This window comes from Gymnodraco acuticeps, unplaced genomic scaffold (genome assembly GCF_902827175.1).
Source record: "Gymnodraco acuticeps unplaced genomic scaffold, fGymAcu1.1, whole genome shotgun sequence".
NCBI classification, from domain to species: Eukaryota; Metazoa; Chordata; class Actinopteri; order Perciformes; family Bathydraconidae; genus Gymnodraco; species Gymnodraco acuticeps.
The window spans coordinates 381,769-406,831 of NW_022990014.1; the positions used below are offsets into that span (position 1 = coordinate 381,769).

The window sequence follows — 25,063 nt, forward strand, 5'->3', positions numbered from 1 at the left end:
GGAGGGTTTAATGCTTTTCAAACACACAAGTGCTCTGAGAAGCTGTTGAGAGGTGCCCGACCTCAGCGATGGTAAATTCGCTGTGGCTGTTGAGCTAGATGACCTGTTTATTTGGACTTGCCTGTCTCAGGCTTCTGGACCGATCAGTGAATATGTTGTACACAGTCAGCCATGATGGCTTCTACAGCCAAAATAAGCAACAGTAACTGCCAAACGGCTGAGCACTGGGAGGAGAAGCCTGTCTATTTACTGCTCGCAGGAACCTCAATTAAACAAACAGCCAAAGTAACTGGTTAAGGATTATTTTATTACTTAGGATTTTGTACAGTTTCTACCATGGAAAAATAACATGTAACATAAGACTGTATTTACAATTCCATTTTTACAAAATGTCTTTACAAGATTTTTTCGCCGGTTCAAAAACTTGAGACTAGAACACACGAAACATTCACATTCACACACATCCAAACCAAACTTTGTAATACACACATAAATAAATATAGACATTCACTGACTGTTCCACGACAAATATTTCTACAGCCAAGAACATGTACAATTCATCATTTCCACACAAGTTATAATTTCATTAATAAACATTACGTATTACTCCCAATATAATTCTTTGTTAATCTGTTAATGAAATATTGCTAACATAGTGAAAAGAGGTAACACAGACATTATTTCATGCCAACAGAATGCTAACGGTTGTCATGCAAAACCATTACAAGCTTTCAATTTAAAGCAAGTAATTCATTTACAGTTCAAAAATCAAATGTACTACATGCAACATACTATGTGAAATATTCTGGGTTAGACAACAATGACTTTAGTTACATTATCCATCAGTACTGACTGTTTGCCTAAGCGCCTCTTTAATGGGTAACACAAAATAAATAGATGAATTTTTACTTTTCTTTCTTCATGAATAAACAATTGTTTTACAGTTTCGGGCATTTCCTACCATTCATCTTCAACCATCTTCAATCAAGTATGTGTTTCTTCAAACCATGACATAATTTCTTGTTATTTATCAACCTTTTGTATTGAAATGTTGTTTATATAATTTACAGCTGTGTACGATTACAGCTGGATCACTATTGGGTCTTAACTATTACCTGGAATTTATAACTTCCTGATGAAATGGGCATGTGTTTAGGGAGCTGTGTACTGAAGAACACAGAATATGAGACCTTGCTGTATGAATTTCACTGTACAGACCAACCCGTCCGCTGACATGCATCAGTCGAGGGAGAGGGCTTCAGAAGGAATAGCTGATGTGTTGTAGAGCCTGGAAAAGATGGACCCATATTTCACAAGCAGGGGGGGTCAGTTCATGGTCTGGTGCGCTGTGTTTCTGTTTGGTTCCACACATTCCTTCCCCGATGCACAGGAGCAGAGAGCCACCGGAGCTTCTCTCTATTGGGTTTTCCTCGGCCTGCAGCTCAGTGCCTCTCTACTGATGGCTTCTGGTGGTGAGGGTGCCGGAGTCTGGGTCCTAAAGGAACACATGTAGGAGAGTCAGATCTTGGTAATATTTTACTTTAAAAAGGTCCCCTATTATACTCTTTTTCATCAATATGTTATAGTTCTCAGTTATATACAAAACATGTCTGTGAAGTGTTTGGCTCCAAATACCAAACAGATCATGCATTGTAGCATCCCATAATCCCCTCTGTTTCAGCCCTGTTTCAAAAGAGCTGATTCTGTGTCTGTTACTTTAGATGAAAACAAGGAGCCACTCCCCACGCCCCTCTGAGAGATATTTGGTTAAAAAGAACACAATGGTGCTCTAGGAGGAGATGCAGGTGATAAGGGGGGTGTTACCTTGGTTGGTTATTGGCTAATGGTTACACAAGCCAAAACATCATTATGATAAATCACAAAGTGGCCAACATTTGATCAGCTCATTTTCAGACAGGTTTTTATATAAATGGATCAGGACAAGTTTCAGAATCTCTTTACACATGTTGATGTATAAAAGACATGGAAAAGTGGATTTTGCATAATAGGTGACCTTTAATTTCATGAAGTAAACATATGGTAGTTTTGCTCCTTGCTCTTGCTGAGACATTTTTTCAACCTGATATCTAGGTCATAAATACTTTTAATCTGCGGGGCTAAAAACCCAGCTTTTATCTTTTCTGTAAAAACAATGCCTAAATGATTACACAAAGTGATGCAATGAAAGCACAGCATCTATTCTTATAACTGCAGTGTAAACATTGAAATAGTATCCCTTTATAAATGTGATGTGTTCAACAGTCGCATTTCTGGAAACCTGATGAATGTAAGATCAATATCTAATCTCCTTTTTAGCTCTGTTTTGCTTTCCACCAAGCCATGAGGGACCTTTTTAGCCACTAAATGCTCCACTGTGTTCCGTAGTTAGGCATGATTTTGTTGTATTGAAAAATGATGCAGGCAATAAAACCAAAAGAGGTTAGCTGAAATATGCCAAAATGCTTTGTAGAGCCGAGGCAGACTGCTGTAATTCTGTGTGGGTTCATCACTATGAACGACCCCTCTTACACTCAAGTAGACGTGTGATCCTTGTGGTTATTCAATAATATATTGATCATACTTTAAAGAATAGTTTGACACTATGGGAACTACACTTTTTTGCTTTCTGGTGAATGATTATATGTGCCGGTTTATTTATTGGCTCTTGCCTGACAGCCCGTTAATGGACTAGCTTTGAAGGTACAGATGGATTGATCTTGTAAACGTTGGACAGAGCCAAATTCAAAATTTAAACTAAAAAAACATTACTTTAAGAAGAGATTAAAGATCTACAGTCTACTCTTAGCACCACTGAATGAAACAAAAACAAAATCACATTCGTGGATAGGATGTAGCACAAAAGACAGTTGCAGTTATTTAGTACTTACGGTGTTGAATGACTGGTAATGTGTTGGGGGTCTGGAAAGTCTTGACAGTGGCAGGACCTTCCCCCCCAGTTGTTATGACCTGCACCTCCAGTCTGTAGTAGGTGGATGCTCGCAGGTTGGACACCACAAGCAAGTTATGATCCTGTCAGGTGAAGGAGGAGAGCAGCAGAAAACAGAAGATGCAATCAGTGAGATACGACAGAACATGCCTTTGAATGAGACAGGACTTGAATTGGCCGTATATCAGGGGAGTATCAGCTGCGGAGCTATCAAGCACAAGCCACAGACGAAAACAAAGACTTTGTTTTCATAAGGCTCGCTGTCTCCCCTTTCTTTTGCAGCCAGCTTGATAAAGAGTGCGGTGGGTGGTTTTATTTATAGACAAGCTCCAGAGGCTGGGAGGTGCAGATAGGCGGAACGTGTTGTTGATTGAGCAGATTATGTCAAAGCGCTGCTTTTTCGAAGCTCTCACGGAGGATAAAAGAGGAAGACGTGAAGGCAGATGAAAACAGAGGAGGAGAACTTCCAGCAGGACACAACACTTCCTCAGATCTCTCCATGTGCCTGTCTACACACCATCGCTTAACACAAGATTCATGCAAAGAGGCCACATCAGTGTTATCCTCAAATCACCCTCACCTCTGACATGCTGTGAAACAAAGTGCTGCAAATAGAACATATCTTTCTACTACAGGGGACATTTACAGATTATATATGACAGCATTATCCAGTGGGATATGGACACATATTCAATCTGAAAACAGCCCATACTCTATGGCTGTATCGCGACTCAACATTAGATAAACAGCAATCCAGTTTTAATAAAAATAGACTTACAGGAGGCAGGATCTGGGACTGGGAGATGATGCTGTTGGGCAGGCTGTTTTGCCGGCTTTCAGTGGTGATCTCGGCCCAGGTGACCTGGAAGCCTGTGATTCGCTGATTGGGAGCCACCCTGGACACACGCCACAAGAAGTTGCCGGTAATATTTCCCTCGATGATGGAAAAAGAGGCCGTCAGGTTCTCTGGCTTAGCCAAAACCTTTGGAAGCCCTGGAGCTGTTACGAGAAAGGTGGTTTAAGTCACAGTGTTGATAGTGAAGGAGTAGCTGGGTTATAAACAAAATTAGCTTTCTTGCCGAGAGTAAGATGAAAAGATGGATTCCACTCTCATATCTGCAGCTAGTGAGCCTTTGTTACCTTTGGAGTCAGGTTAGCTGTTTCCAGTCATGTGCTAAGCTAAGCTAACTTGCTTCTGGCGGTATCTTCATATTTACTGTACAGACAGTGGCATCTACCTTTCGATCTAACTTTGGCAAGAAAGTGAATAGGTATATTTCCCTTAAACAGTGTATAGGCCTACATGTATTCCACTAATATGATAACAATATGCTCACGTGTCTGATTACTGTGTCCACACTTAAACACATCGATTTCAATATGCCCCTTACAAATCAAAAGGCTGAAGACTCACCTCCCTCCCCAGGGCAGGGGATGTGTTTGTGAGTCTTGCTGCGGATGGTAGCACAGGACGGTGTGAGGAAGGTGGTGCTCTCGTCCTTGGAGCGTCTCTTGGACTTCAACATGTGAACGGTGACTTTGTACTTGCAGGAGAACAGCAGGCCCGGGAGGTTGATGTAGTTCTCCTGAGCCAAGAAACACATTATTCAGCCATGATGACTTTGACATGTCACCCAGGTCAGGTCCCATGGAGCTTCAGAGATAATTAAATACACAGCGGCGGGGCAGATCACATTCCCGCTCATGCCTCAGGAACATCACAGGAACACTTTGAACACTCACATGGTAGAGGTTAAACCACTATCCTTTTATTCAACTTACGATACAAATATGTTTATATAGCTTCCACATGTGGCACAAACACGACTTAATTAAGAAACAGTAACCAACGTGGATTTATGGGTAACTTCTAATAAAAAGGAACCGCACGTAAATCTATCTTAATTAATTCTGTGCTACACTCATATAGAACTTGGATCATTTATTGATCCTAACCAAAACAAGAAAAGCGCAGTTCTCATCGCATTTGAGGAAACAAAAAAAATCCTGCTGACTAGTGTATTTGGATCTTGCATTTGTAATAAAGAGGCTCTATATTAATAGGCAGTCGCTCCCCAGAGAGAGGGTGTGTGTATATTCTCTCTGATATGAAACAGCTTTGATTAAAAGTGAATGAGGCGCTGCGCTCACATAAAAGCAAAAGCCTGGAATCCTTCCCAGTGATCTATAGAAAATTGATGTATATTTCCTAGCAACGTGAGCGCTGGTCCCCAAAGAATGTGTTGATTGCCAGGCCTCTGCCATCCTGTATCAGCCTGAGCCCAGGCAGTTAACCCCCCCACCCACCCACCCCACCCCCAGACTCGACATACCCCTACCCAGCAGACCCTGCACTCCACAAGAAAGCCCTACGCATGCAGAATGCAGGAATAATGGCGGTGAATGATCTCCCATTCCGGGAAACATTGTTTAAGTAAATGTGTTTTATTGGCCAACATGCCTGACCACACGACTGACTCATAATATTCAAAACAAAAGCCAGAGATTTGCCCAGTGCATGTCCGTCACAACAGGGCTTCAGGCTCACTCAGTGGAGTTGTTTTCTTTAGCGGAGCGGCTCTTTCTAAGCATCAGACAAAAGGTTAGGCGCGTGCTTTGCATAGCGTGGAGCTGCTGATCCAAACATCGCTCTGCACTCCAGGACCCCGCACTTTGAAGGTGTGTGAAGCAGCTTCTGGAGACTAACCTGTGTGACAGATTTCTCTGGTCCTCGGGTCTCGTTGTGGGCGCAGTACTCCGGCATCCACTGGACATGGTAGCGACTTACAGCGGGGTCTGAAACAAAGGGAGGAGGTCACATAACAACAAAGACATAACATAGTATCCAGATTTTCAGAGCAATAAAGACTAATCTTTGAATATATTCGCTCCTTTTATTAAACATAAAAGGAGCAGTGCTTTGAAAGCGTTGAATTGCTCTTGTCAGTGTTTTATTGTATAGTTAATAGTGTCAAAGTCATATAAACACAAAATCTACTGACAACATTTTTTATATGCGATGACGTTTTATTTGATTCTTTCAAAAAGGAAAATGGCAAATATTTATTGGTTTCATATATTTATTGGTTTCATATTCTCAAATGTTTTTTTAGCTTGTAACAAATTGGGCATTTGATTAATCGCCTTCAAAACAAGCTGCCTCTAGACGGGTATTTCTTTCTACGTTATAAAATCAAATTATCATATTCAAAATAACCCTTTAGCAAGACACTGATGTCTAATCTGCTCTCTAGTACTGAATGTATTTGCATAAAAGTGTAATTGCTTTAGACTAAAGCATCGAATGATTACGATGGTCAAATAAAAGCCAAGTAAAACTATAACATATTGTGGGAATAAAGTATAGAGTAGTCTTAGATATCCTGAAGAGCGTAATTTACATAATTTACATAACTATGGTAATTTACAGTTGCGTTATGTAACTGCACCCACTGTACATTCATTTGGATATCAAAAGTCAATCCGACAGGCTGAGCTGATTAACTGATGAGTATCTCACATATTACAACTCTCCCTTTCTGAGATCTGATATCACTCTTTCCATTATTGATGATCACGATAAAATAACTTCCTTCTCTATCCCTGCATTAGTTTATTAACATGATTTTTCTGTTTCCTTAACCTTCCCTTTTGTTCCCTGAAAGGCTCAGTTCTCAATCCAAACGTTCCTGCTTCTCCTTAAATGTTTCTCTTTCTCATTAGTTGAGTACTTGGTCATGCTGGGACACTGCAGTCCCGTTTTGCTTCATTACTGTACAGTAGCTCCTCATGAGCTCATTGGCAGTGTTTATCGGCCTCATCTTGTGTTACTAGATTTATTTTTCATTCAACTGTGTCGCTTGGATATGTGAAATACTTCTCCGATTAATAATTGAGTTATGCTATGTTCGCCCCTCGGCGGGGGCCTGGGTTGTGGTGGGGGAGATAAAAGGGGGCCTTTGAAGGCTTCGACACAGATCTGGCACTTGGAGCCCCTGAGCTCTTTGGAAGCAGAAGAGAGGAATTACAGGGAACCGGGAAATCGGGAAAAAAATAAACAAGATATGCTTAGCCCGCTTTGACAGAGAGGGGATGTGGTATGTAAAACAAGAAATCGGACATGGAAATCAGGTAGAGAACAGAACCTCAGCAGTGTTCGATAAATCATGTCTGGAAGCGAGCCTCAGAAGTGCCGCCACTGCTGGACTGCTGTCTATTGTCTGGGTGTTGGGCAGACAGTGATAAATTATCTGAGCCGGTGTACAGTAAGGTTCACTTTCACTGCTTGAGAAAGCCCAGAAGCCGGGCTGCTTTGGATCACAGAGACAATGAGTGAGGGTTTAATCACGGTTCAGTTAACCTGTCCCTTCTTTCTGTCACACAAACCAGATGTCCAGAGACTACAACTCTCCAGGCCATCTGTACGTCCGCGTGTTTACAGTAGTGGAACACAGGTTGTCAGAGTCAAAGCCAGGGTCATACCTCAGACTAATGAGGGGCAGTGACACGCACACACTGCAAACAACACACAGAAAAAAGAAGCTGGACTAGGATTAGCACTGCACTGCAACACTGTGATTCCCAAGCCACGCTTGATCCCCGTCAGCATCACTCAGCCCTCTGAGTCCAAGCCAAGCTCGCTAACAGCTCTGGGCCAACTATATCTTCTCCCTCTCCCTCTCTCTCTCTGATTCAGCAGTTGGTGTCTCATCAGGCCTCTGCTACACCAGGGTTTGCATTCTTGACTCTCAGATGTGGAGTTTGGCTTAGGCGATGACATATATTAGTAACATAACATAGACCAGTGAATGGGACTTGACAGGTTACCCTGAGAGCATGGCTTTCAAGGTTTCCATATTTCCACTCTGGTATTAACAGAAGGGCTGGGGAATGGCCGCCGCTGGGACAGGCATTCCTATAGGCTTTAACCCCTTGCGGAGCTGCATCCCACGACCGTTTCTGTTCCCCATGACATCAGGTCTTGTAAAACAAAATGGAGCGCTCCAGCACTAATGCGAGGCTGAGGATCTATTAAATACAGCTGTCCATAAATCCCATTGCACCGCTCTGGCTCTGTGTGTTTATTGTTCTTTACTAAACGGTGGATCAGCTCTACCAGTCCGTGGGCAGGTTCACACCAATTTGCCCTGCATTCACATTACTGAGCTCTCACAATGACACATTTTTTCACTTATTTCATTTACACCATTTTATACCACATAACTGAGAATCAGTAATAACACTTTATTATGGTTTACATGAGTCATAGTGATTGATGGGGATGATGGGGTGCTAATTAGATTCTAACAAAGCTGTAAATCAGTGCAGTGGAGTACGTACCTCCCCGGTTTTTCCAGTAGACACGAACCTGCAGCTGGCCATCCTGGTAGAAGGGCGTACCGACCTCGAGAGGGCCAGAGGGGCGTTTGGCCAAGGTCGAACCGAGAGAGGATATCTCCTCCTTCTTTGACTTGATCACTGATTTTACTGGGAAGAGAAAGTAGAAAGGTTGGCTGCTGTAGCTAAGACAGTGACTATTGTTGTGGCAGACTCTCCAGCATTGTAACAGAAACATTCCTTTGTAATATAACAGCCGTTACAGCACCTTCTTTATGGATTAATGTGACGTCACTCGATGGGCACACATAGTTCTGCATAACACTGCCAAGGTTAGAGGTTCAGTTCCCCCTAGGCCACACATGCTCAAAATGCACACACGCATAGTGCTGAGGTTTGGTCTGCTAAACACGCAGGAGCTTCAAATGAATGCAGATGTGCTGTAAGCACACCTTGGCCATTCCTGCTTTTTGCAATTCGCATGATGATTGTTTGCCTGAAGAAAGGTTCGCATAGCCAGATCTATCTCCACACTTTGTTTTATTGCAGAGCCAGCACTGAGGCCTGGAGACTCTCAGTAATTTAGAAAATTGGAATCGTCAAGAAAACAAACAAACAAAAAGCAAAGTGGATTCTTCTTGATTGCAGATAAAGGATTGGATTAACCAAACACAAACACTCGGGTCCTTCCAGGTTTTTATTTGTATTTCAGACACTGTATGTTTCTCTAAATTGCACCTACTCATGATTTGGTTCTTACAAAGAGTCCGATTTTGGTCCAACCCTTGTAAAAACAAAGTTGCTTTTGCTAAAAGCACAAACTACAGGTGAGGATGGTGGCATTTGGTATAGTTATGGCAGGGGGTAGGTCATAAATTGGACAATCCTGAGAGGGACATGGGTTTCTGTCACATATTTGTTCAATTTCAAAGATCCATCCAGAAGCTGTCTATTTACATTTCCTCATAATATCATTTTAGTGGTAGAGCTAAATTAGATGAACAGCAATGTCATAAGTGTTCATTTAGTTTGGAGTATGAATATCTCTCCAAAATCTCTTGGTAATCTCTCCAATCGTCTGACAGTTCAACAAGACAGGAAATTAGCACCAATGTGTACCTGAGTCATTATTCTGGGAGGTGCTGAAGTGGAGGGAAGCCTTGGAGCCCTTCAGGCGCACCTGTCCCCAGTACGTGACGGCCTGCAGCTCTACAGTGTAGCTGCTGTTCTGCTGCAGTCCCTCTAGATCTACCCAGCTCTGAGCCTGCGAAAACAGAAAACACTTGTATGTTAGCACACTGACACCTGAGGCTCCTTTCAAAGCCCTGTCACTGTCCCAGTCCTCACTCAGCCTGGGCCCACCCGGGCCTGTGGGAAAGCCCTATTTATTAAGAACACATGTGGAGCAGAGCAAGGTATCGTGGCGAGGAGATAGCCTTCAGGACTTTGTGAGGGAGCCGTGTTATCAGAGCCTCCCAGGGCTTCCTCACAGTGTTTGACTCGCAGCATTCCACCATCAGCGTGAGCTTCATGAATTCTTGTTATTGACTGTGCGTGTTTTGACATTCCTCTGCCAGCAGGCTGCTTTTAAAGCCCTGAGGTGCCAAAGTGGAAACCAGTAGTACATGTGTCAATGGGTGTCTGGTATCTCCCACCTCTATCTCCTCTGTGCCACATCTGCTATGCATTTCATACACTAATTTAGAAGAAGACTCACTATAGAGGTGTGTGTGTTGACTGTCTAGACATTCTGTCTATCTGCTCGAGTCTGTAATGAAATGTCACAGATACTGAGCCACAGGTATCAGGTCACATGGTACTGGATGTAGTGTGCAAAGGACTCACAACATGTTGATTTATCTCTAAGGTCAACTTATGTGCTGAGAGACCCTTTTTTTCAATTTGTGGCAGTATCATCAAAATTTGCTTACAGAATTATGACATTTTTACACTGAACAAAAATATAAACGCAACACTTTTGTTTTTGCTCCCATTTTTCATGAGATGAACACAAAGATCTAAATAAAAAAATTCTATATACACAAAATAACCATTTATCTCAAATATTGTTCACAAATCTGAAACAATCTGTGATAGTGAGCACTTCTCCTTCGCCGAGATAATCCATCTCACCTCACAGGTGTGGCATATCAAGATGCTGATTAGACAGCATGATTATTGCACAGGTGTGCCTTAGGCTGGCCACAATAAAAGGCCACTCTGAAACGTGCATTTTTGCTTTATTGGGGGGGTCTGGGGGGGTCCGAAAACCAGTCAGTATCTGGTGTGAGGGATAGGGTTAGGGTTAGGGTAATGTTGTGAATCGAGTGGCCTGTGTTCGTCATCCATAACATACGCCTGCCCATACCATAACCCCACCACGGGCCACTCGATTCACACCATTACCCTAACCCTAACCCTACCCCTCACACCAGATACTGACTGGTTTTCGGACCCCCCCAAATCCCCCCAATAAAGCAAAACTGCACGTTTCAGAGTGGCCTTTTATTGTGGCCAGCCTAAGGCACACCTGTGCAATAATCATGCTGTCTAATCAGCATCTTGATATGCCACACCTGTGAGGTGGGATGGATTATCTCGGCAAATGAGAAGTGCTCACTATCACAGATTTGTTCAGATTTGTGAACAATATTTGAGAGAAATGGTTATTTTGTGTATATAGAAAATGTTTTAGATCTTTGTGTTCATCTCATGAAAAATGGGAGCAAAAACAAAAGTGTTGCGTTTATATTTTTGTTCAGTGTATCTAGAAGCAAGAACAATTTTGTAATACTTTCAAAATATTTCTGTGTGGCTTTCTGAGTTGTCCAAGCCAGGAAGTTTTATTATGTCAGCTCTTAACTTGGCTGTTTATTTAAGCTTTTATAACAAAATTGGCTTTGTCTTGTTGACATACGAGACAAAGGGCCATGAAAGCTCTTCATTCTGGATGGACCAAATAGTTGAGAATGCTCCAGTATGCAAACTAAATTGTTTCAACGCATTAACAGTAGGAAATCAATAGTATTTTCATTTTAAAATGATATTGACACCTTATTAGAGGATGTTTCATGTATATTTCTATCAGATCGGTCCTGTTTTACTGAGTTTTCCCCACAGTTTTAACACAATGTAGGAATTATTGTAACACATAATAATAGGGTAGTAAGTGTGAGTATCCTTATATACCAAAGGGACCTTGAAACTACTGAGATAAAAGATAAAAATAAGACAAATAAATAAATCAAGCCGTGTTCCTCTCCAGAAATGAATAGCTGAATTACACAATCAAAAGCGTGGGTAGAAAGAGAGTGGGAGAAAAGCTCACAAAAAGCTCTAAAATACCAAAATCAGAAAAAGTGAATAATACAAATTGAGATATTAAAGAAACAGACTTTTGAGATTGTGATTTATCACTATAAATACACCCATTCATCACAGTTAATGTGTTTTCTTTTAAAGCTTAACAGCCCATTGAACGGTTCTTTCATCAGTATACATAAGGCATTAAAACAATGAAGAACACATTGCATCAATCTGTGTGTGATTGATAGCTTTGCACATCTATATAAATAACTTCCATTCCATGTTTATTCTTTCTTCTACTGCAGGCCTGCATGGAAAATATTTACAGAGATGTGTTGAGGCCAGAGGAGAAGATGCTGAGATAATCCTGGAAAAGACCCTGTCGTCTTAGAGAGAAGAAAAGGGAGAAAAAGAACACATTGAGAAAGGCTGGGAAGATTACCCCGTTGGTGGTCTTTCTCCTCTTTTTCTTGGATGGCACTATCGACTTGGAGGGCACAGTCCAGCTCCAGAACACTTTGTAGTGATGTATGGGAATATCGGGCTCCTCTGGCAGGGTCCAGTTCAGACGGGCTGTCACCAGACCGTCCTCGCCCACCGTCACGTTGCTCACGCGCAAACTGGCTGGCCTGGGAGGGGCGGATGGATCTAAAGCAACAACAAGAAAAAACAGTCAGCGCCAACAGATTTCAGTACAGCTGTAGACATTTAGAGCAGAGGACGAAGAGGGCCTCTTATTCTTGTATGTGACAAATCTTGAGCCAAGTATAATTTCAGGTTCTAATTCATTTCAGGCCAAGACGCCTTTCACTACTTGTGGATCAGCATAGCAGTGAAGGAGGGGGACTGGTATAACACTGTGTAAGGTAATTAGTCCTCCGCTGACAATATGCCATTAGATGTTATGACAGGTGTCATGTCACATCCATGACGGCGTTCAGCAGGACGGGGAGTGCAAGTCAGGGGTTAACAAACACATGCTGCTCTACACTCAGCATTCCTGTACTCTAGCTGATGTGTGAGTGTGAGTGTAAAGCTGGTTCTGAACATCATGTGTATGCACTGTGACCCAGCTGATGTCAGGAGGAGAAGCGAGGCCACATGCCAGACCAGAGAAAATCTCCCCGTAATGAGAAAATGATTCACGCCACAGCTCTGTTCCTCTCCCACCTGAAACACATTTAATCCACTCCAAAAACACCATCGGACACATCGGTTCACTATACCAGCTAATGTCGGCTGCATAAGATGAATAAGCAGTCAGTTCTTACAAATTGCCCTAGCAAAGTATGGTAGTGCAAAATTGCAATCAGATGATATGGCCGTGCTATAAAAATAACAATGGCATGACAGAATGGCCAGGAGCTCATCAAACCCATGACAGCCCCCATCAATCTATCAGCGTTTTGGCACTGATTGGCCCGATTGAAGATCGGTTTCCATCCCTGCAGCAAATCTTATTCCCACCTGGTGTCTGGATCTGTCTGACAGCCACCCAGAACGCTCCGGGGAGTAAATGTATGACGAAGGATTGACAGGGCAGGTCAAGACACACGCCACCAAAACACACTAATACTTTTTGTAATTTGCACAGGTTTTCAGAATTTGGCAGAACATGGACGTACTCGGGATGTCTGCAGTGTTTCGCTGCTAAACATCTTTAAATCTATTATTGATTAAGTAACAAGTTTGATAAAGAATGTGCACGGTACGTTAGACTGCGTGTTGAATACATGCAAGTGATGCAGATACTTTTTTACATGGCAGACAATGAACTCTGCATAGGGCTTATCTGGCAGGCACATGTATCTGCCTCTGCATGTCAAACAAACAAGTGTATTTAATTTGGATTAGATTAAATCTCAACACATTATATTTAGAATCTGTAATCCCTGGGAACCACATAACAATTGGCCATTGCTCTAACAAATGCCATCTGCAGCACAACACTGCGATTTAGTGTCATTAAACTCTGAAAGTGCAGGGCTACAGGAGCAGAGCAGCCGCACAGGAAGCCATCAGAGCTTGTCTGTGGCAAAGATCTGAAGTGCATCTAGGTTACGTCAAACCCTCTAGGAGCAAGACAACACTTGCATTCATTTAAAACCTGCAATATCCTGACTGATACAGACATATTACAGTTTATATGACTGTAAAGAGGGGGGAAGCCCTCCTTTGAAGTCATAAATGAAGATCTAGTTACAAGACAAGAAGAAAAGTGTTGTGCACCACAGTCTCTCCTCATTACCAGCACTCTACCTGGCATCGGCATGAATTACCCTTTCCACGTAACTCGCTGTGTAAATGTGTAAAAAGCTGTGGTGGGGGAACACTTATTTACAATTCAAATGTACAGGGTAAACTAACAAATAGAAAGGTTTAATACCTGAATACAGTTTTAAATAAACATATCCAAACAGTGTGAACACCATCAGTGAAAAGTGGTCAATATATAATTGATGTTATCATATTACAGTAAATGCATATTACAGTCTTGTGTCGCTGTATGAAGCCTTGGGGATCAACTTAGGACACACTTCTGTTGTCACTAAACATATTTATCTTTTAGTCCTCTTAAAAGATGCTATGTTCAAAGTAAAGATGAGATCAGATATTTTAAAGACAAACCAAATGCAGAATTTGCTTAAGTCGGTGATAAAGAAAGCATCACCACTTACTCCTAAGTGAGTGGTGGAGTTTGTATGTTCAGATAAGATCTCTTCTCAAAAGCTCCACCTGTTCCAAGGTCTTAACCATAACAAATGGAGGGCAGTGGGTGTCAAACAGGAACTTAAGGCCACACACACACACATGCATAAATACACACACACACACAGACCTCTGGAGGAGCGGAAGTGTTTGCTGGGTGCAGTGAAGCCGCGGGTCCCGTGGACATTGACTGCAGCAACTCTGAACTGGTACCATCTGCTGGCTCTGATGTCGGCCAGTTGGACGCGCTCCTCTGCAGTCTGAGGGACAGATGGGGGAGAGAAAACCACAGGGGTCAGAGTTCATGTGGGGTCACAGCCCCATGTGAGTTTGCTACCACATCAGTCATCTGTGTGTTTCTCTTTTCCAAACTTTCAAAGACACTGCGACTGAGGAATGTGCAACAGTGTGCAACAGTCTGTCAGCACGCTGCAGCACTTTCACAGCTGTAGCATGTGGCATGCTGGGACATGTCAAACTGACATTGCTTAGTGATATAAATCCCAAATGTGTGATCAAAAGAATCACTCCCATAACATCAATTGATGAGATATTAAGCGGAAAACCTTTTCATCTCACTGACAGGCTTCAATATTTTGAACGTATGGTATTCAGATCCCTACCTGTGCAACAGTCTGCCACTCTGTGGCATCGTCCTCGCTGGGGTGGATGCCATAATTCCAGCGGCGCTGCACCACATAGAGGACGGGCTCCACAGAAATGTTGAACTTGGAGGACCAGCGGATCTCCAGCTGACCTGACGGCTGCTCCAAAAACACCAGCTCTTTCCTCGGCTTGAGAGGAACTCCTAAAAGCACAAAGGAGAGAGATGATAGCGTGACAGGAGTTACTAACACCTCCACTGAGAGCACATTTGTAGGTGAACGTCAACAAGAAGTGTGTTGTTTTCCCAGCAAAGATAAATGACACCATCATACTTGGACAGCTACATATTTAAAAAATGAGGCATGATCTCACTGCAATAGATTTAATACAGGGTCAGCAGCATGATCTTTCTACTGTAACAGGTTGTGACATTTCCTGGCCAGTGGCCACAGTGATTAAGAGTGTTTAAGAAACTTCTTAGTAATGACACACACTATTGGATATAGGTATTTCAGATGACAGGTTTTAACGTCTGCCATTCCAGCAGACACAAGATACACCAGTGCAAACATACACACAGGCATGTAAAGTTCATTTGCATCATGGCACTTCAGCCTTTTACACAAAGCCTATGTGGTCACATGCAATAAATTAGAGATGTATTAAGTGCAGGACTGGCCCAAGTGCTCAGCCAAGTCAGACGGAGTCTCTCAAGTAAATGTATTGCAGCGGAGACATAGTGAGTTGTTGATTGAGCATTGGGCACATAATGAGATGGAGATTGGAAAAGCAAGTTTGAAATACAGGAGAATAATACATCTCGCAGTTCTCAATAAATCACCTAGCATTTCAGACCCTTACGCTGTGGCTCTGTCTCTGCAGAGCGGCCCACCACTGCTCTGCATTTATAAACAGCATCAACATGCGCTCAAGGCTACCGTGCGGCGTGTTGGTAAACAACATAATCAAGACTGTACGCAGAGCGCTCGGATCTACTTATATCACTATTCAGTCTTCATACAGGGCATGTAAATGGGATTGATTGGTGCGTATCAAATACTGGAAGATAGAGGAGGTCCTTGAGCCGCATGCATATGGAGTTAGTACTTTGTTTTGTCCCGCTGATCACAGCTCTCTGCTCACTAACAGCTGGGGGTCATTGTGCTGTGGTTTCACAGCTCCACAGTCAAGTGTGTGTGTCTGTGTGTGCGCCAAAAAACGTGTCACATTTCCTGCGCAACACTGAACACCAATGTAACCACAGCATTCCTACTTCTCCCTCTGTCTTAGCTCATCTTCCCACCAAATCACATAGGAACTCCTGCAAAGCACAAACCACACACAAATACACACACACACACACACACACACACACACACATATAACCTCTCTCTTCCACAATAGGTGGGAGGGCAACAAATGTACTTTCTCACTCCCTTTGCTCTTTCCAAAGATAACTTTTGGTCAGGTCTGGTCCAAGAATCATACACCGTTCATTTTTCAAGTGCTGCATGCTTCCTCCAAACTGTGATGTAACTGCCGCTGAAGCAAGAGTACAGCATCCATTCATGTCTTAATCATGCCGGCAGTTACACTCCAGCAATATAATTCTCAATACTCACGCACATACTGTCATAATGACTGCTCCAATTACAGGGGTTGAAGAAAAGACTACTAATACTGCGTGTAGCACGAGGACATAGCTCACATAAAGTGAGGATGGCAGATGGGGCGATGGACTCACTGACTTGCTGTGACAGTGTGGAGATGACTCTTGCTGAATTCAATTTCTTTCTGACATGTTCATTTTCCAATTTTTTACTTTTACCACCCATCAAGCTTTCTTTGCCAGCTTCACAGAATAGTGTAAAACTATGTGCCGTTTCGACACACTTGGAGTTAATCAGATAGGGTGCTATTTTTCGCGAGAAAAACATAAACATGAAAGAAAAAGAGTTGTGTTAACAGAGGCACATCAAATACTTATTTGACTACATTACAAGGCAGTGGATGAGATTGAAGCATCAGGCTGAGTTGATAGTAAAAAAATAAATAAATAGAAGAAATATAAATTAGAAGCTTTGTTACTCAGCACAGTAGGGGTCCAGTCCTGAACATTGACATTTCTCTTCATCATACACGTGTGGTACTGGTACACACACACCTCTGAGAGTAACACACACACACCTCTGAGAGTGATCTCGGTGGGGGAAACGCTTCATTTCTCCCCGCTTGTGTTTGCTAATGGCTTCCAGCATCACAGCTCATCATGGCTAAGACCACACACACCACACACACACACACACACACACACACACACACACACACACACACACACACACACACACACACACACACACACACACACACACACACACACACACACACACACACACACACACACACACACACACACACACACACACACACACACACACACACACACACACACACACACACACACACACACACACACACACACACACACACACACACACACACACACACACACACACACACACACACACACACACACACACACACACACACACACACACACCACACACACACACACACACACACACACACACACACACACACACACACACACACACACACACACACACACACACACACACACACACACACACACACACACACACACACACACACACACACACACACACACACACACACACACACACACACACACACACACACACACACACACACACACCTAATTAGACCTTTAACACTGAGGACCCGGACAGGAATTCCATCTGGACTTTCACCAAAACGCTCAGTGTAATTCAGTGTAAATGCAGCGCTGACGGCGACCCATCATCATGAGCTCAGTGTTTGACTAAAAATCTGCGTGCAGGCTGCTTGATTTGAAGGTCTCGCAGTGTGATGAATGCTTTTCATTGTCCGGGTCACTGTATTGAAATGTTCAAGGTTACGCCTGCTTTAATCTTTTCCCCGAATAACGTGCTGTTCACCTTTTAAACATAACATCCACCATGAATCCCTCGGGACTTTATCAAATCGAATATAAATACTAGCATGCTCTTCTGTGTGCATAAGCTCAAAATCGCATGATCTCGCCTCTCTCAACTTTACACAGTAAAACTTGCTTACACAGACTGCAGTGTGATTCAAAGCATACACAGTCGATTACAGCTCTGGTTCAAAGCTTGATTTAGACTTCCACTGCTCTTGCTTCAACATCTCCTCAACTTTGTTATGGCCTCAGGCTGCCAGCAATTGTGTGCTGAAAATGTAGTTCCAGCTTCCATCTCCAAGTTCAGAGGCTCTGGTTTGCTCACATAACAACTCTGCACCCTCAGAACATCAGGCCGCCTTGGGCAGCGCTATTAAACTGTTTCAGTAGAGCAAAGACTCTTGGGTACAGCTGTGTCTGTCAAACCCTCGAGCTTATGCAGCAAACCCAAGGCTGAAGATGCTTTCCAATTTACTACAGGAATGGAATGAAGGATTTGTGGGCGAGGTGCAACACAAAGAGATGAAATAAAGATTTATGATTCGAAACAAGTTGTCAAAAATTGTTCAAATTAAATCAGCAATTTGTGTCATTGAGATTGGAAATTAATGTTTGGCAGAAAGGGATTAATTGGTTCAACACTGTTTGTGAAAATTATGCAAACTGCAACAGTTAATCACATTAAAAACATGATGATCACATTGGACCATAACCAGAGATTAAACATCATTTATTGAGAAGAATAAATAGAGAGGGAGGAAATATCCATTATTCAGCTGATGAACCGTATAAATCCGGTCCCTCCTGGAATCAGTAATGAACAATGATTGAATGAAGAGATGAGTTGCTGACTAACGCAGTCTAACGTTAAGTCATTGAGTGCATCCTAGTCTGTCAACTTGTCACACTCCCTTATTCTTAAAGCTACGTCACAGAATCAGTCCCTGCAAAAACAGGGCTGGAGTACAGCAAATAGAGCGAAATGAGGCATGGCTAAAATGCAGGATCTGTTTGGTATTTTGAAAAAAAAACTTCACAGACATGTTTTATATAGGTATGGCCCTACAATATATTGTTGAAATATAGCATGATAGGTCCACTTTAAGTTGGTATTAACTTAAAAGATATATCAATGTTGAGTTGTATGCAAAACTTGTTATCAAACAGTTGCTTTTAACAGTAACAGAGCAACATTCAAATTCATAAATCACTCTCTTTTTAGCTTAAAAAAAAACTATTCATCAGCTTGTCGCTAAGGGGAGTTGCATTTCAAGTCGCTAATTATGTGTAGATTTGTCACCATGAGCGACCTCTCTAATGATGTCTCCATATTTCTATTTGTTAAATGAATATTATAATAAGAAGATTGATGATAGCCCAGGACTTGCATCCTAAGCACTATAACTTTAAAGAAAATTCAATTTATTGTAATGCAATGTGGAGTTTTGACCTTTAGAATTACCTTTGTAGAGGTTCTTCGGCAGCTGGCAGGTGTGACCACAGCCGTTGGAGCAGCACTTTTTCACGGCTGAACATTCTCCATCTTCCTCACAGCTCTCCACGCAGGCTGCTGCGAAACCACTGGCCTTCTCGGGGGCAGGACAGTCACCTTGTTTCCCTCCCTCTACTGACTTTAGGAACTCACAGCTCGTCAGACACTCGTAGTGCTTCTTGGGAAAGAGCGGCTGAGGAGTGGGGGAGGGATGAGGAGGAGGAAAAGGAAAATATACGTCAGATTCCTTTTTAATTCCAACCTGGCTGTAAACAGGCAGCTGTGAACTAACAGGGATTGTCCTGTTTACTTTTCAGATTATGACTCACCGTAGCAGTGGGTACATTTACTTTGACTCACAGAATGTCATTACAGAGAGTTACTTCACACACCTCTCAAACTTTCCTCTTATTGAATTTTCCCACTAAGTATGAAAAGCTCAAACACTTGAGTCTGAGGCGACGACAGTAGTTGTGGTAGTGACATACCTCGCATAAATCCTGGCATTGGTTTTCCTTCAGGTCCCAGGATTCCTTGCAGGGCTCCAGGCACTGTGAAAATGAGAGAATGGTGTCAGTTCTTCAAAGAGCCAGCCACATCAAAGCGCCAATGCTGCGGAGATGCTTTCTGTGCTTGAGCGCCTCACTCAGCCACTTCCCCTGCACATTCACAACAACCAGTCACACCTCTTTTTGTTACAGAAGCCTGGCATACCTTCAAAGCGCATAAACAATCTTCAACAAAAGCAAGCATTAGGCAAAGGGGGGGGGGGGGGGGGGGGGAGTCCATTATGAGACAGACACACCCTAACTGTGTATAGAAATGTTCTGATGCTTGGATCTAGTGTGCCCAAGCAGATTCTTTCTTAAATACTATTAGCCTCCCATACTGTCTACGCCTCATTCTCGTCCCCCCACTTATCATGCCTGTGTCTGAGCCTTATACACTCTGGCACTGGTACCCAACTTTGTTTCTTTTACCACGCTGAACGGAGAGTGCTTAATAAATGGTACACTTGGTTTAATGTTCTTGGGATTCCCTTTTCAACACGTGGAACACATTTACTGAATGGTTGGCATAGGCATGGGATAAAAGCAAAACCTCAGCGAGAGTGCAGCTCAAAGTCATTTTGCCAAACATAATGGGATGGTAAACTTTCATTTGAAAGTTTACCAATCTAGTCATACTTCTTTTGCTTTAAATACTATGACCGACCCTGGATGAATCAACTTCAATAAAAGCAAGAGGAATGTTCAATAGAATCGGGCAGATGCTGCTGCAGGAAAGGGAATACGTTCAGACGGGACAGAGAGAAGCGAGAGTTTGATATGCTCCCGTTGCTCACCACGGACAGCTGGTGTGAAAGAGAAGAGCAGGCTCAGTCAAACAGTCAAACCACTGCCAGGCTGCTTCTATGCTGCACTGGGAGCAGCCCAAACCACACCAACTAGAGACCTGCCAAAGTCACTCATTCAACTCCATTTAATGTATACTCCTGCCCCCGCTACAGTAATAAGACAGGGCACAGCAGTGAGTTTTTCAACACATTCACCTCCATTCTATGTTGGTAAATGGGAGATGGAGATATTGTACAGTAGATATGGAGATCTGCCATCAGCGGATGTACACTTTTAGCCCAGTTTCCCTAAAAAGACAGTAAGTACCGTATCACCTATAAACTCCTTCTTCTGACTTACAAATCCCTCCATGCCCTCGCCCCCCAATACCTGTCTGACCTTCTCCGCTACCACACTCCATCCCGGAAGCTAAGATCATCTGGACAGGATCTCCTCTCCACCCCCCGCACCAGGTTGCGGACTTTTGGTGACAGAGCCTTCAGTGTGGCATCCCCCACCCTCTGGAACTCTCTCCCCGATTTCCCCGAAATCCGCAGCACCCCAACCCTGGACATTTTCAAAAAAGCCCTCAAAACGCACCTTTTTACCAAGGCTTTCGCCACTGTATAGTTAGTTTAATAGGTTTATTTTTCCGCTACTTCCGCCCCCCCCCCCCCCCCTTAACCTGTCTGCCTTTTTTCCCCTACTCCCCCCCCCCCCCCTACCCGACTTGTAAAGCGACCTTGGGTTTCCTGAAAGGCGCTATAAAAATATTATATATTATTATTATTATTATGTAAGGTACTGTACAAAGCAGTGGTTAAATGAGGGCACCTACTGTAGAAAGTGTATTTTAAGTTGATTTAAAAAAATTCACATTGCAGGCAGGGGGCACAGTTTTATTTATGACTCTTTAATTCACTCATTAGCGAACTCTGTCATTATTATGCCTTTGCCAGTGCAAAGTGTATTTGCTTTTTATGGAGTGCGGTGGACAAGCGCATGATGAAACATAAACCTTGCTTCTGGAGGAACATGGTGCAATCAGGGAACACGCACACGTCTGCCAGCGCTCAATTACACTCACCCAAACGAGAAGCCCTGTGTGGACGGTTTGTTAAGTGTTGAGCAGCCAACTCCAGAGGGCGGAGGAGGCAGGGAGGGAAGGTATTTTCTTAATGACTTTATATAGCAATAAAGACATCCCCGTAATGATGATATAAAGCCTATAGTACTGCCAGAAGGATTATTGAACATCTTGGAGGGAGAGCGCATAGAGGAGCTCCAAAAGAAACTAATGTGGTTCCTACAAAGCTGATTGGGTGAAACCACTGCAACACCTCAGAGATTTAAGATGACTTACGAGCTTGAGTGCACTGTCCAAGTTATGTCTCACTGTCCAGAGAGTCTATCGATGCAGTTTTATCATCATCTGCTATTAATATTATGGTGACCTTATATCATTAATTCTGTTTTCAATTGTGTCCTCTGAGGGTAGAGGCGAAGACGCGCAGTAGCAGCAGCCTCAGCATCCCAGCCTCACACAGGCACCAGGAACAATGAGGTGTTGAGGCCATAACTGCGTGCCGCACCAGTGTCTAAAGGACATTCTGCCAGTAGACGCACATGTTAAAGCCCCCAAATCCCTCCTACAAATCACTGAACATACACTCATAAGCCAGGGGATCAAGCTCATTTTACTCATTGAAAGATCTTGTGTGCACGGACTGAATGCATTCCATGGGCTGTTCATGTGGATGAATCTTTTTCTGGTTCACCACAATCACAACTATACAAGTGAAAATAGAATCATCGTTACTTCGAGATGCTCGGGCTTGCGTGCCAAGAAGCATGAATTAACAGCACATTGCATACCAAGGATTTTGCAACACTTATCAGAAAGCTGGCTGTGTGTTTAGTGTTATATCTCACCCTAAGAGTTCCAGTTTTTTCCTTTTAACTCTTTGAGGGAATAGTAAGTAACAACAAATGCTGAATTCTGAGAGGAAATTATATTCAAAAACAATTATGGCAGTTATTTTTGCTGAATGAATCGGAAATGGTACTCTTATAAAAGATAAGCATTTGTGTCGAGGCACTGAGAGCTCCTTGCAGGTGTGCTGAAACCTGACAATCTGTCAGCAATCCTACCCAGCCACACCCACAACCTGACATTTAAGGAGGGAAGAGGAGGGCCGACGACAGATGTCTTGCCAAAGCAAATGGGACGGCTGTATATAATTACAAAGGTGCTCTCATCAATCAAATGCCTGAATCCTATTTACACAGTTTGGTGCTCCATCTAAAACCATAGAACTGATGCCGCCAAAAGCATGCTTGGGAGAGTGCCATCAAAGATTTTGTGCAATTTTTTTTTATTTTGATGGGTGGGGGGAACCACCTTCACCTGATCACATACAAATACACACCCTTATTGCCCTGAAAACTTCCCTCCTGTTTTTACATGCTGAAAAAGGCAGAACCGCTAAATTGAAACAAATTACAACAAACCAATATATGCTTTATCACTTCCAAACCTAATTTAAAGCTTTATTAATGTATGAATGGCACATGAAACTTTTCTATTAATGAGATCTCATATCTGTGGTCCAGCTGTCAGTAATACTGAGTCTAGAAGCTTGGAGCCTTTCAAACATCTACACAGATACGCCGTTGATAGCTGTGCTAGTGTTTGACTTCTGAGATCTAATCTTGAAAAACACTCCATGGAGTTGGAGTAGGAGACATAATTGAGCTGGACAAAGTGTATCTGCTGGGTATGGATGCCAACGTCTGGGTCTCCCTGAAGCAAATCTCTCCAGCTGGCAACACGGCTACCATCTGTTTGAGTAGCGTAAGGAATGCATGTAGTCATCCAATGTGATGTTAACATATTTCTGTACAAATTTCACCTAAAAAGACACAAATTTACTCTGGGATGTAAACAAGGGCATGGGCTTGTTTCTATGGACTTGCGCTGTTAGTCCTAACAAAAGCATTTGAGCGGCTGATTTCCCCTTTGTCCTCTTATATTCCCATCCAACAGTGACACATTCTGCATGGTTAAGTAGGAACATCCATAGCGCTCTTTCACTCCCCATTTCACGCTGTAATAAAACGCAGCAGTTGTTACTCTGGGGGACCCTGAAAGGCATTCTGTGGGGCCGATGAGAGAGTCAGGCTGAATGGCAGCCAATGCCACAGCCCATCTTCACTTTGTCATGGCTGGGACGAGGCGGAGGGGAGGTGGAGGGAGTGAAGAGGGGGGGAAATGGGGGAGGAGAGGGAAGTGAGAAAGATTGGGGGGGTCGGTTCTTGTGCATAGAAGTGCCTTTCTTCGTCATTGGAGCATGGTTATCTCCACCCATCATAAAAATGCTTACAGCCTCAAGTGAGTGACTGAAATAACATAAACTATGAAAAAGTGCATATGGAAAATGTCACGCAAGTGTTTTGTTTTAGTTAATGAAGCATGAACTGCTACCAGTCGAGATTGCCCCCGGCTTAACAATACACAGTGTATACAAAACAAAGATGGGTAATAAATAATTCATACTGATGGAGATGACATTTAGCAATTTCGCCAGAGCATATTTGTACACTCATAGCAGGGCGATGAGTGAGAGAGCTATGACTGTTCCTATTTTGTAAATAAGATATAGCACACGCTAAACCACGCACCAGTACATGTGGGTTCCTGTGCGTTCCCTGAATCTAAAATATGGACTTCCCTTATCTCTGTGTGTTACCGAGCTAAACGTAATGTTTCCAGCACTGGTGGTCGGTGTGAAGCTTGAATGGTGTCAACAGATATTTACAAGGTGCCTTTGCAGCCCCTCGGGACGGAGCAGCTGTCTTCTTCCCTGGGAGACTCAGATATGGAGGAATCTCTGTTGTTGATCACACACATTGTAAATCTCACCTCCAATCTCATTGAGTTATGGCTATTTTCTGCTGCCCCGGCGCTTTTCACACTCCCAGGGACCGGACTCAATTATTCCAGCAGCCATCAGCCCTCTGCTCATATCTATCGACCCGTCCAGAAGCAAATCACCGGGGTTCTGCTCTCCCCTCTATTGAAACAGGCACTTACTCCACATATTCACTCACTTCTCACTCTATTTCACTTTTATTTGGCCGCCGTCTCTATCATGAATTTCCCAGTTTCTTCTCGGCTCTTTTCTTATCTGCCTTTCATTCATACCACGTCCGCTCTAATCCAGATACATTTTAAAACTAATCTTTTCTCTCTCTGTTTTGGCCTTCCATCTGCACTAACTAAGCCAGCGAGATCCTGCTCAGAAAAGGGATGTTTTCCAAAACTCTTT

At 43.0% G+C, this 25,063-nt stretch overlaps 1 protein-coding gene across 1 annotated transcript in view; it reads right to left on the reverse strand.

The window, feature by feature from the left end:
• Nucleotides 1-286: 286 nt before the first annotated feature.
• The window catches only part of LOC117544452 (anosmin-1), a 42,118-nt gene continuing 17,341 nt past the window's right edge, over nt 287-25,063 (reverse strand). Inside the window, exons 3-14 of the mRNA XM_034213476.1 lie at nt 19,887-19,949; nt 19,369-19,591; nt 14,923-15,107; nt 14,430-14,559; nt 12,033-12,238; nt 9,404-9,548; nt 8,288-8,434; nt 5,655-5,743; nt 4,362-4,533; nt 3,726-3,946; nt 2,889-3,030; nt 287-1,495 (exon numbers count right to left, since the gene is read on the reverse strand). Coding sequence (XP_034069367.1) covers nt 1,443-1,495; nt 2,889-3,030; nt 3,726-3,946; nt 4,362-4,533; nt 5,655-5,743; nt 8,288-8,434; nt 9,404-9,548; nt 12,033-12,238; nt 14,430-14,559; nt 14,923-15,107; nt 19,369-19,591; nt 19,887-19,949 — 1,776 coding nt within the window. The 3' untranslated portion in view covers nt 287-1,442. The remainder of the gene's footprint in view (nt 1,496-2,888; nt 3,031-3,725; nt 3,947-4,361; nt 4,534-5,654; nt 5,744-8,287; nt 8,435-9,403; nt 9,549-12,032; nt 12,239-14,429; nt 14,560-14,922; nt 15,108-19,368; nt 19,592-19,886; nt 19,950-25,063) is intronic.